The 24,416-nt window shown below is 42.1% G+C and overlaps 1 protein-coding gene across 2 annotated transcripts in view; it reads right to left on the bottom strand.

The window, feature by feature from the left end:
* Positions 1-10,447: 10,447 nt before the first annotated feature.
* The window catches only part of Rbbp6 (retinoblastoma binding protein 6), a 35,235-nt gene continuing 21,266 nt past the window's right edge, over positions 10,448-24,416 (bottom strand). Inside the window, exons 9-18 of one of the 2 annotated variants that reach the window (XM_013011507.1) lie at positions 22,910-23,013; positions 22,464-22,798; positions 20,774-20,870; positions 20,600-20,678; positions 20,169-20,223; positions 17,457-17,525; positions 15,535-15,897; positions 15,141-15,242; positions 12,585-14,345; positions 10,448-12,212 (exon numbers count right to left, since the gene is read on the bottom strand). In XM_013011507.1, the coding sequence (XP_012866961.1) occupies positions 10,595-12,212; positions 12,585-14,345; positions 15,141-15,242; positions 15,535-15,897; positions 17,457-17,525; positions 20,169-20,223; positions 20,600-20,678; positions 20,774-20,870; positions 22,464-22,798; positions 22,910-23,013 (4,583 nt within the window). In that variant the 3' untranslated portion in view covers positions 10,448-10,594. The remainder of the gene's footprint in view (positions 12,213-12,584; positions 14,346-15,140; positions 15,243-15,534; positions 15,898-17,456; positions 17,526-20,168; positions 20,224-20,599; positions 20,679-20,773; positions 20,871-22,463; positions 22,799-22,909; positions 23,014-24,416) is intronic. The other variant, XM_013011508.1, reaches the window with a different exon arrangement.

The following is a 24,416-nucleotide window of genomic DNA, read 5'->3' as shown; positions in this document are numbered from 1 at the left end:
TGGTGGCTCATGCCTGTAATCCTAGCTACTCAAGAAGTTGAGATCTGAGAATAGTGGTTCGAAGCCAGTCCACGCAGGAAAGTCTGGGAGACTCTCCAATTAACCACAAAAAGCCAGAAGTAGAGTAGTAGAGTGCTAGCCTTGAACACAAAAAGCTCATGGAAAGCACTTGAACCTGAGTTTAAGGCCCTGGACCAGCAAAAACAACAACAAACAACAAAACAACTAAAGGACGGCACCCAGATCCTGAGCTCAAACTCTGGGACCAACACATGGACAAAAAAAATTAATTCTTTTAATAAAGAAATACACAAAGCAAGGTTCTTGTCCTGAGGTACCTGGTATCTGTGAGAGGCAACAGGTACACAAAAGAAGCATCAGATACAAACTTCACCTCTGCCCTTTCTGCTCAATAGAGAAAATGTAATCTGGCAACTCCAAGTAAACTCAGTTATCCAGGTGATTTTCCTCTGTGTCAGATTTTCAAAGTCAAAGTGGAAGTTCATCTTAAGTCATCTTCCTCCCTAGATAGTACTGGAGTACCAAAGGCGTAAACTAATATGTGGCCTGAGGCTGGGGGTATCCGTGGCTCACACCTGTTATCCTAGCTACTCAGGAGGCTGATAGCTGAGGATCATGGTTCAGAGCCAGCCCAGGTGGGACAGTCCATGAGACTCTAATCTCCAGTGAACCACCAGAAAATCAGAAGTGGAACTGTGCTTCAAAGCGTTAGGGTGTTTGCTTTGAGCAAAGAGCTCAGACTGTGAATTCAAGCCCCACAACTGACAAAACAAAACAAAACAAAACATGAGATACTATTTATTATTAGAATGACTAGAATTAGAACGATGGGCATGCCAAAGATGTGGCGAGGTTCATGGAAGGGCAGAAACACTTGTAAAATATGGGTGGAAATTGGACATGGTACAGAACCGCTGCCGGGGAGAGTTTGGCAGCTCTGTAAACAGTTAAGACACACCTACCACAGGACCCAGTAATTTTACCTAAGGCATTTACTCATGAGACATGAAGCATCTATTCCTAGAGATTGTACATGAATGTTTATCACAGCTGGATTTGTTAGAGCCTTAAACTAGAAACAACCCAAACATCTAGCAACTAGTGAACAAAAATGAGTAATTCCTCTTAGCCATGAAAAGAACGCCACATACCACAGCATGATATTTATTTATTTAGTTGTCAGTAGTGGGGCTTGAACTCAGGGCCTGGGCATTGTCCCTGTTGGGAAGATAGAGCAGAATGGAAAAAGGAACAGGCCAGATTCGATCGTCAACAGGTGAGGGCTATTTACTGAGGAACAGCAAAGGTCACAGACTTTCCCAGGGGGTTGGAGGTTGTGGAAGGGACTGGATCTTTGGGTGGGCTTATCTAGGGTTTCACAAGGAAACAGAAAAAAAAAATGTCACTGTAGCCCCTCTGTACAGTATTTTTCACAATAAAAAAAAGTACCAAAAAGATGGGCTATGGTCTCTTGGAGGCTGAGGGTGGCGATCTTGGCCTGTTCCGCCTGTGGTATGTGTGTGTGTGTGTGGGGGGGTGCTATTGTCTCCTAGGAGCCAAGGTCGGAATGACCTGCCTGTGGATAAGCACGGGAGCATGCATCTGTTGCTTTGCTTGACCTGGGGTATAAAGCAGGACTCAATCCTTCCTATTCCATCTTTAGATACATAAAAAGAAAGGCATGGCCTTCATCTAGGTCTTTGGTTTGGATACATAAAAACAAAAGATTGGGTTGAGAGGCGAGCAACATGGAGTTAGGAGAACAAAGCAGATTCCCATACACAGCAGATTGCCATCACTTGAAACCCTGAAGGAGTATACAAAGGGCAGGGATGTTGTGGTCTTTTCTGGCTACTTCATGCTGACATGGGAACATGGAGGAATCACTGGGGCTGGAGTTTTCAAAGGTGCAGGGCCGTGCTGGGCAGGGCAGGGTGGTGTAAGGAGAGTCTCCAGTAGCCTCCAGCAATAGGATGGCCTTGACTTGTTCCCAGGTGGTGTATTGGGTGAGGGCTATTTTCCTATTAAAGAGAAACCTTTGGAAAAGGTGCGATCAGGCAGCAGGCTGACATGGTGGCGGGACCCGTTAACATGAACAAAAGGAGAAAACACACTCTGACCAGAAAAGTTCCATTGGACGCATAAGCCCAACTGTGTTCCATTACAGAGAAGGAGGAATTTCCGTGTAACTGGACTATAGATTTCTAGATTGTATAGTATGGATGGGATATAGAAGAGGCAGGTAGCAAAGGCAAGAATGTAAGTTCCTGTCCAGTTAGAAGGTAGGAAGGAGCCAGGCATTGGTGGCTCACACCTGTAATCCTAGCTTCTCAGGAGACTGAGATCTGAGGATCACAGTTCAAAGCCAGCTCGGGCTGGAAAAGTCCATGAGACTCTTATCTCCAATTAACTAGAAAACTGGAAGTAGTGCTGTGGCTCAAGTGGTAGAGCACTCACCTTGAGCTGAAGAACTCAGGGACAGTGCCCAGGCCCAGAGTTCAAGCCCCATGACAGATAAAATAATAATAATAATAATGTAGATAGGAATGGATATTAGATGGACATTAATGGGCATTAATTAGTTAGATGGGCATTAACTATTTTCTTTTGATTTCCTGGCTCTGGTGAATTTTAAAAGGCTGACTCCATTTTGGATGTGACACCATCTCCTCTTATTCCAGGACTACCTTTTTTTTTTTTTGGGTCCATCGTGGGGCCTGAACTCTGGCCTGGGCGCTGTCCCTCAGCTCTTCAGCTCAAGGCTAGCCCTCTACCACTTGAGCCACAGCACCACTTCTGGCTTTTTTCTTTTTGCTTATGTGGTGCTGAGGAATGGAACCCAGGGCCTCATGCATGCAAGGCAAGTGCTCTGCCACTGAGCCACCTTCCCAGCCCCCCAGGACTACCTTTTGTCCCAGGGGTCTAGGTGCTTGTTGCTGGGATGGCTTTTCTAGTTGGCATCTATTTTGTCAGTTCAGGGTTTGAACTCAAGGCCTGGGCACTGTCCCCAAGCACTTCTGCTCAAGTCTAATATTCTACCACTTTGAACTACAGCACCACTTCCAGAATTCTGCCATAGCATGACTTCCAGAATTCTGCTGGTCATTTAGCAATGAGAGTTTCTTGAGCCATGCATTCAGCCTGACTCTTTGCTGGTTAATTGGGAGATGAGTCTCAAGGACTTTTCTGCCTAGCTGGCTTTGAAACTTGATCCACAGATCAGATGAGTCTTTGCCCCCTCCCCAACCTTTTTATTTCCAATTAAAGCAACAAGGACATCAAATAGAAATATATATATATATATAGTTTTTGTTTTTTTTTAGTCAGTTGGGGGCTTGAACTCTGGGCCTGGATGCTTTCATTGAGCTCTTCAGCTCAAGGCTAGCACTCTACCACTTAAGCCACAGTGCCACTTCCTGTTTTCTGGTGGTTTATTGGAGATAAAGCATCTCATGGACTTTCCTGCTCAGGCTGGCTTTGAACCACGATCCTCAGATCTCAGCCTCCTGAGTAGCTAGGATTATTAGTGTGAGCCACCAGTGCCCGGGTATAGTTATTCTTAATTGCATATGACACTTTAGGATACTTATTGAGGTTAAGACAAGAAAGCAGGAGTTGGTGTCCTCTGAGCTCTGTATCCAAGGCAGCTTACATATTAAACAGGGGAAAATGGCAATTGAATTAAAAGGTGTTCATTTGAAGGACCTTGACATAAACACTTTAAGTGAACTTTGGTTTTTGGGAGGTTTTTTTTGTAGTTGTTTTTCTGCTTATGTGGTGCTGAGGAATTGAGCCCAGGGCCTCATGCATGCAAGGCAAGTACTCTACCACTGAGCCACCTTCCCAGCCCTAAATGAACTTTGGTTTACACAAACAATTACTTTCATAGATGGGACATAAAGAATGAGATGCTAGTTTTCAATGTAAATCACAACCAAGTTAATTACATACCAACTTTACTCATAGACATACTCATACCATTTGCTCCATATTTGAACCTTCTGGGATTTGTCCAAAGCTGTCTGAAGCACACACACACATCACAGCAGACACCTGAGATGTCACTAAGCAGAGAATGAGCAGCTCTCTCGCTGCTAGTCAGATGATCACCTGTGATCCAAGCTCCAGAGCATCCTGTGGGGCTAGGTTACCTTCAGAACTACCTCAAGGTGATTAACTGTGACTTCACCTAGCAGGGTGACAGAGCAGTTTGTTAGCTTTTAAGCTTCTCAGCCTCCTGAATAGCTAGGATTATGGGCATGCACCACCAGTACCAGCTCAGGGTAGATTTTATTTATTTTTGTTGGCCATGGGGCTTGTACTCTGGGCCTGGGCACGGTACGTGAGATCTTCAGCTCAAGGCTAGTGCTTTACCTTTGAGCTCTACCACTTCCAGTTTTCTGGTGGTTAATTGGAGATAAGAACCTCATGGTCTAGCTTTGAATCACGACTCTCAGATCTCAGCCTCCTGAATAGCTAGGATTACAGATGTGAGCCACCAGCACCCAGCTCAGGATAGATTTTTGGTATGTGTGTGTTGGTTGTGGGGCTTGAACTCTGGACCGGGGCACTGTCTCCCAGCTTTTCAGCTCAAGGCTAGCGTTCTACCACTTGAGCCACACAGTGTCACTTTTGGTTTTCTGGTGGTTTATTGGAGATAAGAGTCTCACGGACTTTCCTGCCCTCAGATCTCAGCCTCCTGAGTAGCTAGGATTACAGGCGTGCACCACCGGTGCCTAGCAGGATAGCTTTTAAATAGGTGTAGGGAACACACATGTAAGGATCGAGCAAGGAAACTTGCTGAGATTGATGTGGGAAGGGAAGAAAGGAAGGAGGAGGAAGGAGGAGGAGAAAGGAGAAGGGAAGGAATGACTCTGATCAAGATGCATTGATCATAAATGGACATGTTAAAATGAACCCCTTAATACCACTCATTGAAATTAATAATAATGTTAATAGTGCTAATGCAATACTACTACTAATAATAAATTAGACATTCTTATCAGTCCATAGAAATTAAGATCTCGGTAATGCAAATGCAGTCATAATATTAGGTCAGTTGTGTGTGTGTGTGTGTATGTTAGATCTCAGCTTGTATCTTTTTTGTTTTTTGCTGGTTTTGGGATTTGACCTCTGGACTTGGGAGGTGTCCCTGAGTTTTTGTGCTCAAGGCTAGTGCTCTACTACTTGAGCCACAGCTCCACTTCTGGCACTGTGGTGGTTTAATGGGAGGTAAGAGTCTCACAGACTTTTCTGCCCAGACTGGCTTCAAACCATGATCCTCAGATCTCTGCCTCACGAGCAGCTAGGTTTACAGGCATGAGCCACCAGCTCCTGGCTTGTGTCTTTCTTTTAGAATCACTGAGCAGAAGGAATCTGTCCTTGAGGACATCAGGAAAGCAATGGGTAGGGTGTGCTGTACTGAATCTGTGATTAAGTACAAATCTGTGTATATAGGGAATAAAGCTTACCTGGCTCCAAAGAATTCCAGTAGCTAGAGTCCCCTCACCATTCCCATCCAAAAGGAAATAATAAAACAAACAAAAAAAATCACAATTTGGAGGGAAAAAAGGCAAGCTGGGAGCTGGTGGCATGCCTATAATCCTAGCTTACCCATGAGGCTGAGATCTGAGGATCATGGTTCAAAGCCAGCCCCTGGGCAGGAAAATCCATGAGACTTTTATCTTCTATTAATCTCCCAAAAGCCAGAAGTGGAGCTCTAGCTCCAAGTGGTAGAGCACTAGCCTTGCGTGAAAGAGTTCAGGGATAGTGCCCAGGCCCCAAGTTCAAGCCCCCCCAAAAAGAAAAATAAGAGCAGTAGAAGCATTAATGCAACAGTCCAGGAAATAAAGAATACAGAAAAACAACAGAATGCTTTTAAAGCTGAAAGACATGATTTGATACTTAGCAAAATAAAGTTTTAAAAAATCCTCAACTTGCACACTGGTGGTAATATTCTAGTTACTCAGGAAGCTACTATCTGAGATCACAGTTCAAAGCTAGCCTGAACAGGAAGTCTGTGAGACTCCTAACTCCAATTAACCACCAGAAAAACGGAAGTGGAACTATGGCTCAGTGGTAGAGAGCTAGCCTTCAGCAGAAAAGCTAAGGGACAGCACTCAAGCCCTGAGTTCAAGGCCCAAAACTGAAAAAACAAACAAACAAACAAAACCCTCATATCAAGGCAGATGCTTAATTTTTGGGGGTGTGTATATATGTTGGTACTCAAAAGCCTGGGTGCTGTCCCTTAGCTTTTTTTGCTCAAGGCTGGCATTCTACCACTTGAGTTACAGCTCCACTTCTGGCTTTTTGCTTGTTAACTAGAGATAAGAATCTCATGGAGGGCTAGGATGTGGCAAAAGGTAGAGAGCTTGCCTAGCATACACGAAACCTGGATTCAATTGCTCAGTGCCACATAAACAGAAAAAGTCGCAAGTGGCACTATGGCTCAAGTGGTAGAGTGCTAGCTTTGAGCAAAAGCAGCTCAGGTACAATGTCCAGGCTGTGAGTTCAAGCCCCAGGACTGGCAAAAAAAAAAAAAGTCTCATGGATTGCAGGCATGAGCTCCTTGTACCTAGCCTAATACAATGGAACTTTAGTTTATTGGCATTCTTTAGTGTTGGGGACATTTTTCACAAATTAAACATTCATATATATCTGTATATAACTGTGTATTGTTTTTAAAAAAAAGTATAGACAAGCTGAACACTGATGGGCTCATATCTATAATCCTAGCTACTCAGGAAACTAAGATCTGAGGATCAGTTTGAAGCTAGCCCCAGGCAGGCAAGTCCTTTAGACTTTGATCTCCAAATACACACCAAAAAAAAAAAAAAAGCTGAAATGGACCTGTGGCTCAAGTGATAAAGCAGCAGCTATGAGCGGTAAAGGTCCAGGCCCTGAGTTCAAGCCTCAGGACTGGCGCACACACAAAAAATAATATACACAGAGAAGAGTTGCTATTTTAAAGAGTCAACAGCAGCTTCTTCTGCCCTCTAATGGCATAATTCATCTTAGGAGAATTATTTCATGGTTCAGAAAAACATCCTGAACACTAATTTCATCTGAACGATAAAGAATCTATAGTGAAGGCAGTATAGATAGAGCAGGAAAGAAAGGACAGAAAAAGAGGGTCACCTGGGCGCAGGTAAAGGAAAGGACTTGGAAAGTGTTGTGGGAAGATAAGGGAGTCTTATGTTCCTAGCTACTCAGAATCCTGGCTGAGATCTGAGCATTGAGATTTAAAGCCAGGCTGGACTGGGAAGTCCACGAGACTCTTACCTTCAATTAACCAGCTAGGACAAATGATATGTTTATCCTAGTTTGGACATTAGGCAATATTTTGTGATCCTCCTGCTCTCCACCTCCTGAAAAGCTGGGATTACAGGTGTGAGTAGTCACACTTGGCCTCCACAAAGGAATTTTATTTACCTAATTATCTTTTGTGTCAGTCCTGGGGCTTGAACTCCGGCCCTAGGCACTGTCCTCCCTTTTTTGCTCAAGGCAAGATTATTTTTCAGCATCTGATTTTAACACTTGGGAATCTCTTCAGCATTCTGAAGCACCTCATTTACCGGACACCATTTTTCAAATCTGTTATAAAGGTATTTCCCCCCTCGATTATGAAATCGTTGTACAAAGAGGTTTCAATTCCCTGTCAGGTTAAGAGTACACTGCATGAAGCCCTGGGTTCGATTCCTCAGTACCACCTGAACAGAAACAGTTGGAAGTGGCTCTGTGGCTCAAGTGTTGAGTGCAGGGACAGCACCTAAGCCCCACGTTCAAGCCCCACAACATGCACAAAGCAAAACAAACCCAAACAAATAAAAAACCTAACAGCCTTTACGGTGACAGCACCGGCTCCCATGGTTTGCTTACTGGCATCACGTATTTCTACCACCACTATGTAGATGAGAATTTGCATATTACTTTGCATATTTGCTATGTGCAAGGCCTGGTTTGGCCTCTGGAATATAAACCGCTGTGCTCAGCCACCCGGGAAGGGGGACAACCCAACAGCGCCCACGGGAAGCCTGGAATGAGTACTCGACAGTACTTGCGGGTGCTCCCACACGTCGCGTGTTTAGGGTAGGAGTTATTCAAAACAGCAAGCTCTCAAGTGAGAACAAAATCATGGAAGTGGGAGAAGGAAATTCTTGGTAGTTGAAGGAAACCAAACATGGTAGTTGAAGGAAAACATGGGTGAGGGTGAACGCGACTCCCCCACACAGTAGGGGTAACCTGGATCACTAGCTTGAATATCCAAGGTGGATGGACCCTTGGTCCACAGTGGATTTTCTTGCTTAAAATAACAAGATGGGCAGGGTGCTGGTGGTTCATACCTGTAATCCTAGCTACTCAGGAGGCTGAGATCTGAGGATCGCTAACCAAAGCCAGCCTGGGCTTTGAGACTCTTGTGTCCAATTGACCACCAGAAAACCAGAAGTGACACTGTGGCTCAAGTGGTAGAGAGCTAGCCTTGAGCTGAAGAGCTCAGGGACAGTGCTTAGGGCCCAGAGTTCAAGCCCCATGGCCAACAACAGAAAAAAAAAAAAAAAAAGAAAAGAAAAAAGAAAACCAGAAGTGGAGCTGTGGCTGCAGGTGGTAGAGCACTAGCCTTAAGCAGAAGAGCTTAGAGACAGCACCCAGGCCCTGAGTTCAAGCCCCACACTGACAATGAACAAACAAAATGAAAACCAAAAACAGGATGTAATATATCCAAGAGCCACAGCAAGTGTCTTAAGACTTGCAAGCACCACCTGGCACAGTGGCTGGCCAAAAGTTATGCCTTAAATTCTTTCTCAACTTGAATTCCATCATGCAACAGTCAGATACTTCGGGCAGGATGGAGTTAGGCTAAACAAAATGGGTGACAGCAACAGGATTTGGGGACATTAGCATATGGCTGCAACTAGACAGTGACTGAGGGCTGAGTGGCAGATCACCCGTGAGAGACAGAATTTAGGATCAAGCTGTTCCAACAGTACAGCCTACATGGACTGGCTCCAGGTGACAACTCCAAAAGCTGCCTCAAGACTTGGACTTCAGTTAAGGTAAAGGCGCTCAGATGACTGAGCCTGGGTAATGTTACCGGTCCCAGATAAATTTTGATGATAAAACTCAAGTTTGGGTTACCCAGATCTCTTCCCTAAATGTACGGAACAGCAGTTGGCTCAAAGATTCGAGCATTGAGCTGGGCGCTGGTGGCTCATACCTGTAATCCTAGCTGCTCGGGAGGCTGAGATCTGAAAGGTAGAAATGTATGTGAGATTATCTCCAATTAACCAGTAGAAAGCTGGCAGTGGAGCTATGGTTCAAGTAGTAGAGCACCAACCTTGAGCATGCACGCAGGCCAATACTGAGGCTTAAACTTGGCCTTGGCACTGTCCCTGAGCTTTGTTTGCTCAAGGTTGGTGCTCTAGTATTGAACCACAGCTCCCCTGCCAGCTTCCTACATGCACTCACACACAGTCCAGCTGGCCTATTGCAGAGGTGGCAGGTGTTGTGTGGGGACAGCTGAAGGGCTGTGTGTAAATAGACGTGCTTCAGCAGCCTGTCAGTGTGGAAAGTTGGTATTTCCCAATAGAGCCGCATCCCAGAACAATCATGTTCTCAGGACTTGTGTCTTAGAATTTTTTCCCCTTATTTAATATTATTTAAAATGTGTTGCACTAAAAGCCACACATTCAAAAAAGATGTTTATTGCTCACAATCGTGCCCCAACAATGGCACAAGTGGCTGTGCACATGGCACAGGGTGGAGTCCCACCTTAGCTCAGTGCAGGTTAACAGAAGCACCTTGCTGTGGTCCAGGCCACTCTCCTAAATATGATTAGAATACTTAATGTCATTATTTTGTCAGTCGTGGGACTTGAACTCTGGGCCTGGGCGCTGTCCCACAGCTCCTCAGCTCAAGACTAGCGCTCTACTTGAGCCACAGCACCACTTCCAGTTGTCTGAGTGGTTTATTGGAGATAAGAGTCTCACGGACTTTCCTGCCCGGGCTGGCTTTGAACCGCAATCCTCAGATCTCAGCCTCCTGAGTAGCTAGGATTACAGTATGAGCCACTGGCACCTGGCTCAAAGGATGTTTTAAATAGAGGAATGGAAGAGAGAAGGCACTATTTCCTTTAAATAATGCAAAACTTCAACATTTGAAAAGTTTACTGAAAACTTTTATTGTAATCAAAAAGTGACATAACGGGGTTGTAATGAATTCAGCAAATCATTCTGCTGATATTTTAGAACTGATATCAGCTTTTGCCAGGCAATTAAAAAAATTCAAATGTGAAAATTTCACAGTACAGTAAACTCCACCCCAACTAATTTAATGGTGGTTAAAAATAATAGGCCCTAGCAAAACCTCTCATGTTCCATGGTCACAACTCACAATTCTGTACAAAAGTTCGTGTTATAAAGCTCTGATGTAAAAATCAAATAATCAAGCAGCAATATTTTAAGTGCAGCACAGGGTCTTCCATGTCATTATTTACAAGGCTTGAATCTCTTTACATTATAACAAAATTTAATACAGATGACTTAGTAATTAAGTCAATTAAAAAAAATCTGTCCTTCTACACGGTGACAGATTTCACTTTTTGGTCATCTTTCTCCTTCTCCTTTTCTTTATCTTTGCTCTTCTTCGACTTCTTTTTCTTGTGTTTGTGTTTTTGGCTTTTTTCCAATTCTACTTCAGTGCCTGCGTGCTTCTTATGTTTCTTATGTTTTTTATGTTTCTTGTGCTTCTTCTTTTCCTTCTTCTTCTTCTTCTTCTTGCTGTCCTGACTCTCTGCTGAGCTGGCACTGCTGCTGTGACTGCGGGTCTGGCTTCCGGACGGGCTGTGGCTTCGGCTAGGACTCACGCTGGGGCTGCTCTGACTCTGGGTCCTACTCACTCCTGCTTGGCTCAGGGCTGCTGGGTCCACGCTCTCTTTTGCTTTCTCTACAGTTATTTTATCTTTTAGGTCCTTGGAAATGTTCGTGGCCGTTTCCTCTTCTTTCACCGATACATTACTTTCACTGTCGCTCTCATTATAGTCTGGTTCAAAAGCAGCTTCGTCAGTCTCTCGAGTTAAGTCAGAGGAAAGTCTAGAGGAATGGCTTAGCTGGGGTTTAGTCTTAACAGCATTCTTGTCGAGGTGTGCTGTCACCGGCTCCTTTTCTACCTGTGGCTCTGTTGGGATGGGTGGGATGGGTGGGATGGGCATGCTGGGCACACTGGGCACGCTGGGCACACTAGGCAACTTGGCACCACTCGATTCCTTATTGTTCCATGCCTCTGACACATGCTTCTCACGATCCTTGCAGGGATTTTTGTCTACAGCTTTTGTCTCTTCATTTGAGCGTTTAGTATCATAAGGGGCTTTATAATCATGAGGCTTTTTGTCCCTTGAGGGACTAGAATTACTTTTTTTGGAGTCTCCTGTTCCTTTTTTAGGCAAATCTTTCTCCTCCCTCGGCCTACTTTTCTGCCCAGAAGAGTCTTTACTGCGAGGAGGAGAGTCTTTTCTTCTTGATAAGTCACTTCTTTCATCTCTCCGCTTGGAACTAGAATGCTCTCGGTTGTCAAAGTCAGTTTTTTTGTCTCTGTTGGGAGTAAAGTCTTTATTTGAGGAACCACGCACAGAATCGTGCTTATTATCGGAAGGTCTGGACTCTTTGGAAGATTGAGATAGACTTTTAAATGTTCCTTGTTCACTCAGACGGTCCAAATTATTATCTTTCTCTGGTTGAGAGCTATTCTTCCTCTTTTCAGGGTTTTCCTTTTCTAACACTGAATGATCTCGATCTTTGGTCTTGCCCTTCTCACTAGCTGCAGAGTTTTTTGAGCTTTTGACTTCATGCTGCACAAGTTCGTGGCTCACCTCCTTGGTGAGCTTCTGAATTTTCTCTGATGGCTCACTGTCTTTCTCGGTATACTTGACCACAGTGGATGGCTTGGTGCTCACAGTTTTTATAACACTGGACGGTTTTGCTACAGTTGGCATAGGCTGTGTGGATTTCATCTCTTCTTCCTCAGATTCAAAGTCATCTTTGTCCCACTTGGACTGAGGAACCTGGATCATAATAATAACATCTTCAGCAGGAGCGGTGTTGTCATTATTGTATTCTTCCATAGTTTTAATCACAGTTCGCTTTGTGTCTGTTTTTTCTTCACATTTCCGCACAGGACTGCCTCCAGTTGAGCTTGTGCTAGAAACAATTAGGAGATTTTCAATTAATGAAGAAACACTGATAAATGCAAACACACTAACTGAAATGCAATAAATGTGCTTGCAACTTTCAAAGTCCACATAATTCTGCCCTAATAAAGATTATATAGTGACATAGGGCCTAAAAAACAAAACAAAAAAACCCACACATAAAAAACAACAAAACAACCCAAATCCTACAACTTTGTCTTTAACAAAATTTTTCCCTACCATCAATACACTAAGAATGAATATGTTGGGATGAAGGGGAAACTATCTCCCCAGACAGACACTTACACCCATTATCCACTATCACCTATCTATACTAGTATAACAATCCCCCAGCACCCCTTCCACAGCCCTCATCAGATACCTGGTATAATCCACAAGAGTGGAGCTGGAGCCTTCTGTTCCAGTTACTTTCCGCTTAGCCTTCCCTTTGACCTTTTCCTGCTTAATTTTCCCAGATGTTGACTCTGATTTTTCAGATGGTTCTTTTGCACTTGATACATTTTCTGTGCTTCCAATTTTCTTCCCAGTTTCTCTGTTGAGCTTGATTTTCTTGGCTGGAGCCGTTGATGATGCAGCCTTGTCCTTTTCGGGGGTCCTATCCATCTTTTCAACGTCAGGTTCCATTTTGCGTTTAGGAGATGGTTTCACTATTTCTGTTCCTTCTAGTTTAGAGATCTTCATTGAAGAAGATTCAAAATCTTTATCCACACCTTTTTCTTCTGTCTTTCTCTTTCTTTTTTCTCCCTTGCTCTCAAGTGCTTTACTCTTCTCAGGCTTCTTGGCCTTTTCTTCCTTATTGGTTAGCTTTTCTGGTTTCACGTCTTTGGAGTAATCCTTCTTCACCTTTTCCTCTTTGACGGGCTTTGTCTCCTGGTGTTCCTTTGCTGACTTTGAGTGGGCTTTCCTGGGGGTCCCAGGGACCTTTTCGTCCTTCTGAGAGGACGATGATGATGATGGTTTAGCAGCATCAGTCTTTGGAGCCTCCTCTTTGGCCTTTTTAAGTGGAGGTTCAACCCGAGGAGATTTTTCACGTTCCCCATCTAGCTTTTCTTGGGGTCCTTTAGTGGGTTTGACAGCATTTTCTTTTTTGGATGTAGCAGACCCATCACTTTTTCGTTTGGTCTTGTCACCTTTTGCTTTTGGCTTATCTTTTTCTCGCTTGTCTTTTTCAGACATGGATTTAAAAGTGATGGATTCTGCATCCATTGGCTCATCCCTAACAGGTGTAGCATCGTCTCTACTTGGGAGAACAAATAATGTATCTGTCTTAGTTTCTTCAACACCTGAAGGTTCTCTGGATTTTCTAGACGTCTCTAATAACTCTGGGTTCAGAAAGCCTTCGCTTTCTTCTCCCTTTCTTCTTTTTCTGTGCTTCTTGTGTTTATTTCCTTTGCCATCTCCGGGAACATTTTCACTCTCCTTCTCTTTTGATTTTGTGTTATCCTTCTGATTGTGACTGTCTCTGGCTGAAAGCTTTTCTGGGTAACTGCCACCTATATTTCGACTCCTATGACCTTGTCCACCAACATAGTCTTCTCTGCGGCCTCTTGTGAAGGGTGAGTTCCTGATATTGAGAGGTAAAAGTCTCTCTGGAGAAAAGTTCTCTCTGTTTGCTGAGGGTCTAGGTTGTGCTCCAGCAGCATACCCTTTGTAGTACTTTTCATACCACTCTCTGTATTTTCTCTCCCATTCTCGGTAACGGTCTTTCTCAAATGAGTCTCTAAAGTCAACACTCCTCCCATAATATGCTTTCATGTCATAAGGTGGTGGAACTTCTCTGTATCTATTAAAATATTCACGCTCTGTTTCTCCTTGAGGTACATTACGCTTGTTAGGAGACTGGCCCCTGAATGCTTGAGGAGATCTCGATCGTGAATGGTATCGTCTATATGGGGGTGACCTGGACCTAGACCGATGATATCCATGCGATCTAGACCGAGAACGGTAATTTCGACTCTTGCCTCTGCCTCTTCTGGGGTATGGAGGTGATCTCGAATAGGAACGAGAATGTGAGCGGCTGAAGGATCGAGAATAAGAACGTGAACGTGTTGAACCAGATCTTGACTTAGAGTAAGTGTATGAACTTCTTGAATATGATGAACCACTATAGGGAGATTTAGACCTAAAAACAAAAACAATTGATAGTTGAGAAATACATACAAAACAAAATACAGGCTCTTAGGTTCTAACATTCTCCTCTCACACTTTTATCTTTACACCAAGTTTAGTTTTGAATGACTAAAGAGGCACAGTGACCTCTATGGGGATGGAATAAAGGTCACGAATCAGGGCAATTACTTGTTACAAAGCAAAAGTGAAGTCCTTGCAATCCGAGTGGAGTGCATTAATGTACCGTGAGTTATATGAGCTTATTTCATTCAACAAAATGCCAATTAAATTTTAATTTCACTTCCTATCTGATTACTTAAACAGGGGGAGTTCATATTATATCCTATGCTGGTCAAGTCTAACTTTAAAAACAACTTTTAAACAAACCTCCAGGGAATCTTTATAATTGTTTTTTTCTACGAAAGCAACTTTTAGTCTACCAATACTTTGCAATCACACAGGTTAATGTTCCAGCAAGAAGCTGTAGCCTTATGGTAAAGGGTCCTCAGAAATGTTTGCTGCTAATCCCTTATGTCTCTCCTACAAACATTTCCCAGTTACTTCATACGATAGGTAATGTGCTAAGGGACAAGGGAAATCCCCATAACTGCTAGTGCTACACAATAGAATGTACACTGAGACATTATTTCAATAAACAGACATTGGGAAGTAAGTACATGTCCACTTCTATAAACTAGACCGAATCGGAAAATGTTCATAAGTGCAGTGTTATTTATATCCATAGCTAATCCCTGGATATTCAAAGTCCCATTTGTAATTCTGTTGTGAAGGCTTGCAAAACACTAACCTGGAAAATGAGCGCCTACGCTCCTTTTGAATCTTTTTGTATTCCATCAATTCCTTAGCAAAATCATTTGTAAACTCATCTAGCTTGGACTTTTTCTTTTCCCTAGTAAAATAAAGTTAAAGAGTGAAAGTTAACAAAAACCATTTAAGAAAACTAACAAGACAAATGTAATTAGATAATGAATGAAATGAATGAAATTGCCATTAGTTTTTCACTTTAAAACTGTAAATAACTAGGCATCCCTGAGGAAGTTGCGTGTATGGCACTGGTTTAAATTTAGGTGAATTTTCTTGTACTAACTGGAAACACTGGAAAATGTTTCCAAAGACACCTATATTCATGTTATATCAGAAAATGGAAAAAGCGTATAAGAATTTGAAACCGAAATGCTTACTCTTCTTTTAGTCGCCGCTGTTCTCTATAGAATTCTTCCCTGGACAAAGGTGGTGCTTGTGTTGTTGGGATGGTATTTGAATGAGCTGTCTGCACTCCTGATGATACCCAGGGTGTAGATAAGTTGGCAGGTGCAGGTGGAAACCCTGGAGGAGGGACGCTATACCCAGCAGGAGGCGGCTGGCCAGGCGGAAACTGAGGAGAAAACTGTGGGGGAGGAACACCTGGAGGTAGAGGAAGCGTGTGGGGGGGAGGTGGATACAGAGGTGGTGGAGGAACAGGTACGAAGACTGGAGTTGCTGGTAGTGATGGGCCTTGAGTTCTCTGGGATCTTTCGCTGTGGTGTCGCCCACGATTTATACTTCTGGAGAAATAAATTTCAAGATATTATTCCTTTAAGTTCACCAAAAACAAGCAGGCTTGTCTAGTGATCACTATTTTCAAACATAAACACAATAGAGTGAATATTGAGGTATGGCTCTCACACATTTGGAAATGGAACCCTATTTAAGAACCACCAACCAAAAAAGCTGGACTGAGCACTGGGGGCTCACACCTGTAATCCTAGCTACTAAGGAGGCTGAGATTTGAGAACTGGAGTTCAAAGCCAATCCTGGCAGAAAGTCCAAATAACAACCAGAAAACCAGAAATGGAGCTGTGGCTCAACATGGTAGAGTGCTAGCCTTGAGCAAAAGAGCTCAGGAACAGTGCCTAGGCCCTGAATTCAAGTCCTAAGGCCAACCGAAAAAAAGTTGGACATGGTGGCCCACACCTGTAGTCCAGCAACTTGGTAGGCCTAAGTGGGTGGGAAGGACCAGTGGACCGCAGTTCCAGATCAGCCTAAGCTCACACCGAAGTCCTACCTCAAAAGCAAAAAAGAAAACAAACAAAAAGACCCAAAACTTAAAAGCAAAGATGACTAGTTTTAGTATTATAATCAACTGAAAATCTTAATGTTGTCTCTCAAAGGGCTAAGTAAAATCAACAGTGCTGGTTGATATGTCTGAATTGTGCCTCATGAAGAAGCCAAGCAAGCTTCTTTCTGTTACATTCAAGTTCTTTCAATTATAGGCAAAAGAGCAGAAGGGATTTTGATTTTGAAAGCCATGAATGGTATCTACTACCCTCTTTTAATATGCAATCTAGTAATAAAGCAGTTGTTAACTTTCTTTTTTTTTTTTTTTGGTTGGTCGTGGGGGCTGAACTCTGGGCCTAGATGTTGTCCCTCAGCTCTTCAGCTCAAGACGAGTACCCTACCACTTGAGCTGTAGGGCCACTTCTGGCTTTTTTCTGCTTATGTGGTGCCCTACCACTTGAGCTGTAGGGCCACTTCTGGCTTTTTTCTGCTTATGTGGTGCTGAGGAATTGAACCTAGGGCCTCATGCATGTTAGGCAAGCACTCTACCACTGAGCCACCTTCCCAGCCCCAGTTGTTAACTTTCAAGCTTACAAGGTTCAATGGAGCAATAGGAGACATCTATTAAATTTAGGTTATAAAAAACTGGAGGAGCCGGATGCTGGAGACTCATGCCTGTAATTCTAGCTACTCAGGAGGTTGACATCTAAGGATTGTGGTTCAAAGTCAGCCCAAGCAGGAAAGTCTGTGGACTCTTATCTCCAATAAACTGCCAGAAAACTGGAAGTGGTGCTGTGTGGCTCAAGCAGTAGTGTTCACCTTGAGCTGAATCAGAGCTCAGGGACAGCGCCCTAGCCCATAGTTCAGGCCCCACGACCGGGAAAAAAAAAAAAATTCTAAATGTGATTTACTCTTTTCTAGGCATTGTAAGGGCAGCTAACTACTGAAGACTTGAGACAAATAAACCAAACAACCTCCCCTCCCCTCCAGACTGTGCTTTAAATTCCTCTGTATATATTTTAATGTGTTATAAAATAGATGACCATTTTCTGAGATTTAAGCCTACCTGTAGCAGCTCCTCTCCCCTCTTCTAATTTGCTGTGGTGGAGAAACCAGATATCCAAGCTTGTTCGAACTATGCAGGGGAAAAACAGATAACAGGCTTGAAGACTTCTCCATAAGTATAGAACATACACAGCCTTTCAGGGACAGAATTTAAGGTATTTAATTATTCTGAAAACCTGTTCCTATTCCATGATTCTTTAAACTTTTTCCAGACAGGAGATCTGAGAAAGTATACATTGGCTTAAAATTAAACATTTCCTTAAAATTACCTACTTTTTCTTATTAACTTGGTAAGAATGACTAAATCTCAATACAAAACAGTTTCTGCAATGCTAATTAGTATTCTATGAGTTTCTCTGTGAGCTTTTTTATAGTTAAAGGAGAAGGGGCCTTTTAAAGGCACCAAACACAGATATTTATATGTTAAGTAGGCATCACCATTTCAGTTCTACAGTGAAGGAAATGGAGGTTGAGGGAAAAACCACATGCTCTGCTCACAGTCAAGGAGCTGGTAAATGGAGGAGCCAGGTCTACCAGTCTCTAAGACCTATGTTCTTCCCACTGACAATTAGCATATTTCTCCACCAGAAATATGCTTTATTTTTCAAACAAAATGATCAAAGTTTCAGCATTTTAGTCTCACAGACATTGCTGTATAAAGGAGAAAGGCATTACATGAGTCAATTGATTTTTAATGCCATGAAATATTCCAATGATAAAATTTTTGGTATTTCAAGGCAGAAAATCATACAGTGTAGATTTTTACATGCAATTAAGACAACACTTTCCTCATTTGCTATTCCTGTGTGTGGTAAAATTTTGACCATCCAAACTAAGACTAAGAAACTGTTTTAGGAACACAAGAATTGCTTGAAAACTACCATTCACCTACGCAGATCCATCAAGACCCCCGTTTATTAATATCAAAGCAGAAAGAAGTTTTATAATTATTTTTACTATGTTGGAAAATAATTACAAGTGAACCTTAAACAATATGGTTCTTATATGGGTCCGCTTTATGGATTCATTTGGAGATTTGGAACAATCTGAAAAACTTAAGGGCAAACTGCATAGCCTAAAAATACTAAAAACTTACGGTACATAATGAATACAGAGAAATATGTAGGTAACAGTCTATTTTTTCACTTATTACCTCAAAATATACAAAAATTTTATTAAAAGTTAAATTTATCAAAATTTACTAACTATACATAATTCCATGCAGTCAAGAGAAATATAGACAAATATAGAATTACATGTAGAATTACTACATTACTATATTACTACAAATGTAGTATTACACACTAATGGTAAAAACTAACTGTAGTACATTTTGTGTTATTATTATTCTGATGGTACCTGTTACTACAGTGACCTCAAATGTTGCAAAGTACCCACCTTAAACACCGGGTAAGGCTGCCATGGTGGTGCAAACCTGTAATCCAGCTACCAGAAATCAGAGATTGGGAGGATTATGGTTTCAGACCAGCCAAGGAAAAAGTTATCAAGATTCCTATATCTCAACAAACAAGCTGGACCAGGTGGCAGGTGTCTATAATCCCAGCTATGTGGGAAATTTAAGTAAGAAGACGATTGATCATTGTCCAAGAGTGGACCTGGTGTTGGGCTGGGAATGTGGCTTAGCGGTATAGCACTTGCCTTGCATGCATGAAGCCCTGGGTTTGATTCCTCAGCACCACATAAACAGAAAAAGCCAGAAGTGGCACTGTGGGTCAAGTATAGAGTGCTAGCCTTGAACAAAAGAAGCTCAGGGACAGTGCCCAGGCCCTGAGTTCAAGCCCCAGCACTAGCCAAAAAAGGTTGGGGATTGTAGATCACATGGTACCACAATTGCTTAGTAAGCACAAGGCCGTGGGTTCAAACTCCAGTATTGTCCTTCCCCAAACACCCTAATACATAAAAACAAATTGAAACACACACACACACACACACACACACACACACACACACACACACACACACGAGGTAATAACTTCCATGTAAGCATATTTTCCCACTATATAGATAGCTCATATCACATACAAAATGTATGTCAATCAACTATATACATTACTGAGGTAAGGTCAGTAGCAAACTGATAAAGCAGCGGAGCATTAAGGCTAGTATGTGCAAATCCCTGGGACTGACCCCTCACGACAAAAACCAAAACAAAACCCTCCAAACTACAGAAAACAAAAAACGATTATGTGTAGAGGTCAGTGCCCATAATCACCAAGTCACTTAAGAGTCATCTACACTCATTTTTTTCACAAAATAATTCCTCATATAACTAGTATTTTACATAAACAGTATTATTCTGGCATGTAAAGACTAATTATTCTGGCTTATTTAAAAAAAATCAAAAAACAAAAAACAGCCGCTGGTTGCCTGTGGCTCACAACCATAATCCTGGCTACTCAGGAGGCTGAGATCTGAGAACTACAGGTTGGAAGCCAGCCAGGAGGAAGTCCTTGAGACTCTTTTCTCCAATAAACTACTTAGAAAAAGCTGGAAGTGGCACTGTGGCTCAAGTGGTAGAGAACTAACCCTGAGCAAAAGCAGCTGAGGGACAGTGCCTAGGCCAGTTCAAGCCCCAGGACTGGCAAAAAAATTAAAAAAAAAAAAAAAGATTCAGAAACATCCTTAGTTTGTAGTTTTCACTATCTAGTTCAAAAGTAATTAATTATGTGAGGTTTATTTTAAATGTACTTACTGTTCCCAACCTGGTCGACCCCCACCTGGCCGAGCAGCATTTATCCTTACTGGGCCTTAAAAACAAACAAACACAAAAACTGTAAATATAAACTTGCACGTTAAAAAAAAAAACTAAACATTACTTTTTTTTTTTTTTTGCCAGTCTTGGAGCTTCAACTCAGGGCCTGGGCACTGCCTCCAAGCTTTGAGCTTCTTTTGCTCAAAGTTAGCGCTCTACCACTTGAGCCACAGCCCCACTTCTGGCTTTTTCTGAGTCATTTATTAGAGATAAGAGTCTCACAGACTTTCTCCCTGGGATGGCTCTGAACCATGATCATCAGATCTCAGCCTCCTGAATAGCTAAGATTACAGGCATGAGCTACTGGCACCTGGCTCTAGAATTATTTTCCAAAGGGGAAAAACGGTTCAAATCCAAACAATTTTACTTACCAGTCGTAGGGATCAATTGTCCATGTAATAATGACTGTCCCAGCAAAGATGGAGTTCCAAGGACAGGCACCTGGTAACCCTGAATAACCACAAAGAGGGTTAAAAAAACAGCCAGGGGAATGATAGTTAAACCATGAAATCCTTAAAAACAATTTTTAGAGAAGTAAAATGTACCTTCTCTTCCATAAGAGCAGTAAGTGCAATTGAGGAGGTTCCCTTTGAATGTTCTGAAGCAAGGGCTGCAGCTGGCAGTAATTTAGTATCAGAGTCCCTAGAAACAGTGAAATTTGTAATATGTTAAAATGTCATCAGATGTGGGAGATAAAGAGTACAAGTAAGAGCAAGCATTATCCATGATTGCATTAGCCATTGCATTGAGATGAGCTACATGAAAGATGGTAAAAAGAGAAGAGTGCACACCTTGAGAGAGCTCCTTATGCACAAGCAGAGAAATGAGAAGAAATTGCCTTGTCAAGAACTACATGATAGATATGCTAGATACTGCAAAAACAGTAAAACAAGTATCATTGTGGACTACATGAAGACAAAAAGAATGGGATTAAGAGTAAGTTAAAGAACGGTGCATGGTGGTGGCATGCCTACCACCCTATCATCCAAGCACTTAGGAAGCTTAGGTATCAAGATCTTGGCTCTATCAGCAAACCTTTGTCTTACAGAAAAAGAAAAAGGAAAAAAAAAAAGTAAATTTTTGCTTTCACACCACCGCTAAACTAATGGGTAATCTTAGATAAGAGACACAATATTTTGGCACTAGCAGCACACATGTGTAATCCTAGCTACTCAGAGAGCTGAGAGCTGGGGGCTGAGGTTCAGGAGGGCAAGGCCCCAAGTTCAAGTTCCAGCACTAGCACATACAAGAAACAATTCATTATCTATACTGTATCTATAGACACTACTACTTATCAACCAAATACAAGGTTATATTAGACCAGTGGGATTTCTTAAATATAATTATGTAAATCTCTTCCTAAAGACTTCGTTTCAATGTCAGAAACAGGCTCCAATGTCTATTTTTAAAAAGCTGGTTTACATGTCAAAGGACTCTTTCATTTCTGAATAGGATTTCAGTCTGTTTTCACTATTCTACAATTCTAGTCTAGAACAATTATCCCCGACCTTTATATCAATTCTATCAATCTTCTTCACCTGTTTTCACTCCTGCTCAAATTTACTTTCCATCTTTATGATCATTATGAAATCTTGTACCTCTGAAGTGCAGTTCTGTTACAAAACTCAACATCTAAGAGAGAATTTTACTTACTGGCAACTTGCTTAATCATCACATACCAGAAGAATTACTGTTATTGCCTCTTCTTCTCTAAGACTAAGGTCTTTTAGGGTTTTTGAGACAAATCTCTTGATTCCCCTTGTCTCTTCCTTGAATGCTGGAACTGCCAGCATGCTTCACCAAGAATAAACCGTTTCTTACAAGTCATTCTAACTTACTGAGTACAACAGTCCACCAGAAAGCATTTGGCACCATCAGCTGCACTGGGCATAGACGAAAAGAGAGTGATGGGATGGAAGGAATGAGGGGGAAAGAAGGAACAGCTTATACTAAGCAAGAGGAAAGAAATGTAAATATCACCTGATGTGGAACAAATAATTGTATTATCAAAGCTCATAGAATTCAGAGACTTTATAGACCATGATAATGGCAATTTGCCTTGTGAAGGTTAAAATGGGTTGTTAACTTTAAGTATCACTATTCCACAGTACTGTGAAATTTATGTAATCACCTAATAGCAATTGAAAAAAAAAGCATTTGGCAGTACACAATCAAAAACTAGTATCACTGGCCTCATTTGTTTGCTACCAAGGAGCAACACCCAGGTAGACTTACCGGAAAGGTCCATCTGACTTTTCTGAATGGACTGATATAGACACTGTTGCGGTTATATCGGGTACAGGAGCTGGGGCATTAGATGCACTTCCAGGTACAGGAGGGGCCAAGGATTGGTTGGAAGTTAATGAAGATATTGAGGGAGCAGGGTGAGCCGATGAAGACGTCACTGGAATCATCAGAGGGTCTTGTTGTCGTGATATTGGAGACCTCATGAGAGGCTGCAGGTTCCGCTGAATGAGAGGTCTTGGAGGTGGTATTGGGGGTGGTGGTGGAGGTAATTGTTTTCGTAGTCTTTTTGTATAACCAGTTTCATTTTTGAAGTTATTAACAGCCTACAAGTACCAAACAGAAATGCAAAATGTGTAATGCAGCATTCACTTAAATAACAGTTAAATTGGTGAAGAGGCTTTTTTTTTTCATAATAGGAATACAAACATAGCTACCTGTCGTAAAAATTTATTGGCAATTAAAGCATCAGGAGATACATCATTTTGATGACATGTTGGACATGTATGTTCATCTGATTCCAAGAGTGCTGTTCTTATACCTAGGTAATAAGATTTTTAAATATTAATAATAGGAACTCAGTGTTTATAGAATGAGTGAAAAGGACACCCTATACCTATTCATTTTCCCAAGCACATAAAGTACTCCTTAGATTAAGGAACTTAAGATATATCATCTAAGGATTAGGATTCAATATATGACATGACTGTATGTATTCCCCCAACTCAGAAAGGAAAAACTATGGCCAGAAACTGCCATTTTGAGCCTTTAACATTCACTTCCTACATGAGAAGCGGAAATGTTTTTTTTTCTATTTCTCCTTATTTTAATGTTACACTAAAATAAACCCCTAAAATTTAAAAAGAGAAACTTAACATACTTAAGATAATCCCCTTGTTGTTTTCCCCAAACCCAGCTTTAATTTTTCTCTATGATCCAAGCTATTAAATCGAAGAGAAATACTGGCTAGGTGCTGGTGGTTCCTGTCTGTAATTATAGCTCAGGAAGCTGTGATGCAGCGGATGGTGGTTTGAAACTAATCTCAAGACTCCATTCCCAAAATACTAGCAGCAAAAAGTCAGTTTGGCTACAGGCATGATCAGTGATAGACACCACCCAAGGCAAGCCAAGCAAATATTGAAGACCTGAGTTCAATCCCTGTCTTCAGACACACTGAAACAAAAACTCTCTCTCTGAAGTGTTAGTCTTTGTGTAGTAAGATACTGCAGAAAAAAACAAGAGGTAGTGTACAAAGAGTGACAAAAACTTTACATGGCGCTGTTTTTGAAAAAGCATAAAGAATAGGGTATAAAAAATAAAGTGTTAAAGCCAAGTGTGAAAAGTGTTAAGCCAGATATGGTGGCTCATGCCTGTAATGCTAGTAGGAGATCAGGAGCTGGTTGGGGCAAAAACCCCATCTCAACACAAAAATAACTGCATACAAAGGAACGAACCTGTCATCTTAACAGGAGATGGGGAGAAGGGGAACATTAACAGTAAACAACAAGGTCCAGACCAGCTGGACACTCTTGCAAAAATAACCAGAGCAACACTGGGCACGGGTGGCACATGCCTGTAATCCTAGCTACTCAGGAGGCTTAGATCTGAGGATTGCAGTTCAAAGCCAGCCTAGGCAGGAAAGTCCATGAGACAGTAATCTCCAATAAACCACCACAAAACCACAAGTGGTTCAAGTGGTAAAGTGCTAGGCCTTGAGCTCAAGAGCTGAGAGCGCTCAGGCCCAGAGTTCAAGCCCCATAACTGACAAAAAACAAAAACAAAACAAAAAAAAACCAGAGCAAAAGAGGGCCAGAGGTGTGGCTCAAATGGTAGCTCACACACATTTCAAGCACAAAACCCTGAGTTAACACCCTATTACTGGGGTGGGGGAGGGGAGAGGGGGAGAAGAGAGGAAAAAAGAAGGGGGTGGGGAAAGGATGAAAG

This window comes from Dipodomys ordii, unplaced genomic scaffold (genome assembly GCF_000151885.1).
Source record: "Dipodomys ordii isolate 6190 unplaced genomic scaffold, Dord_2.0 Scaffold14, whole genome shotgun sequence".
Classification (NCBI taxonomy): Eukaryota; Metazoa; Chordata; class Mammalia; order Rodentia; family Heteromyidae; genus Dipodomys; species Dipodomys ordii.
Note: the sequence above shows the minus strand (reverse complement) of the source record. Positions and strands in the feature narration are given on the sequence as shown.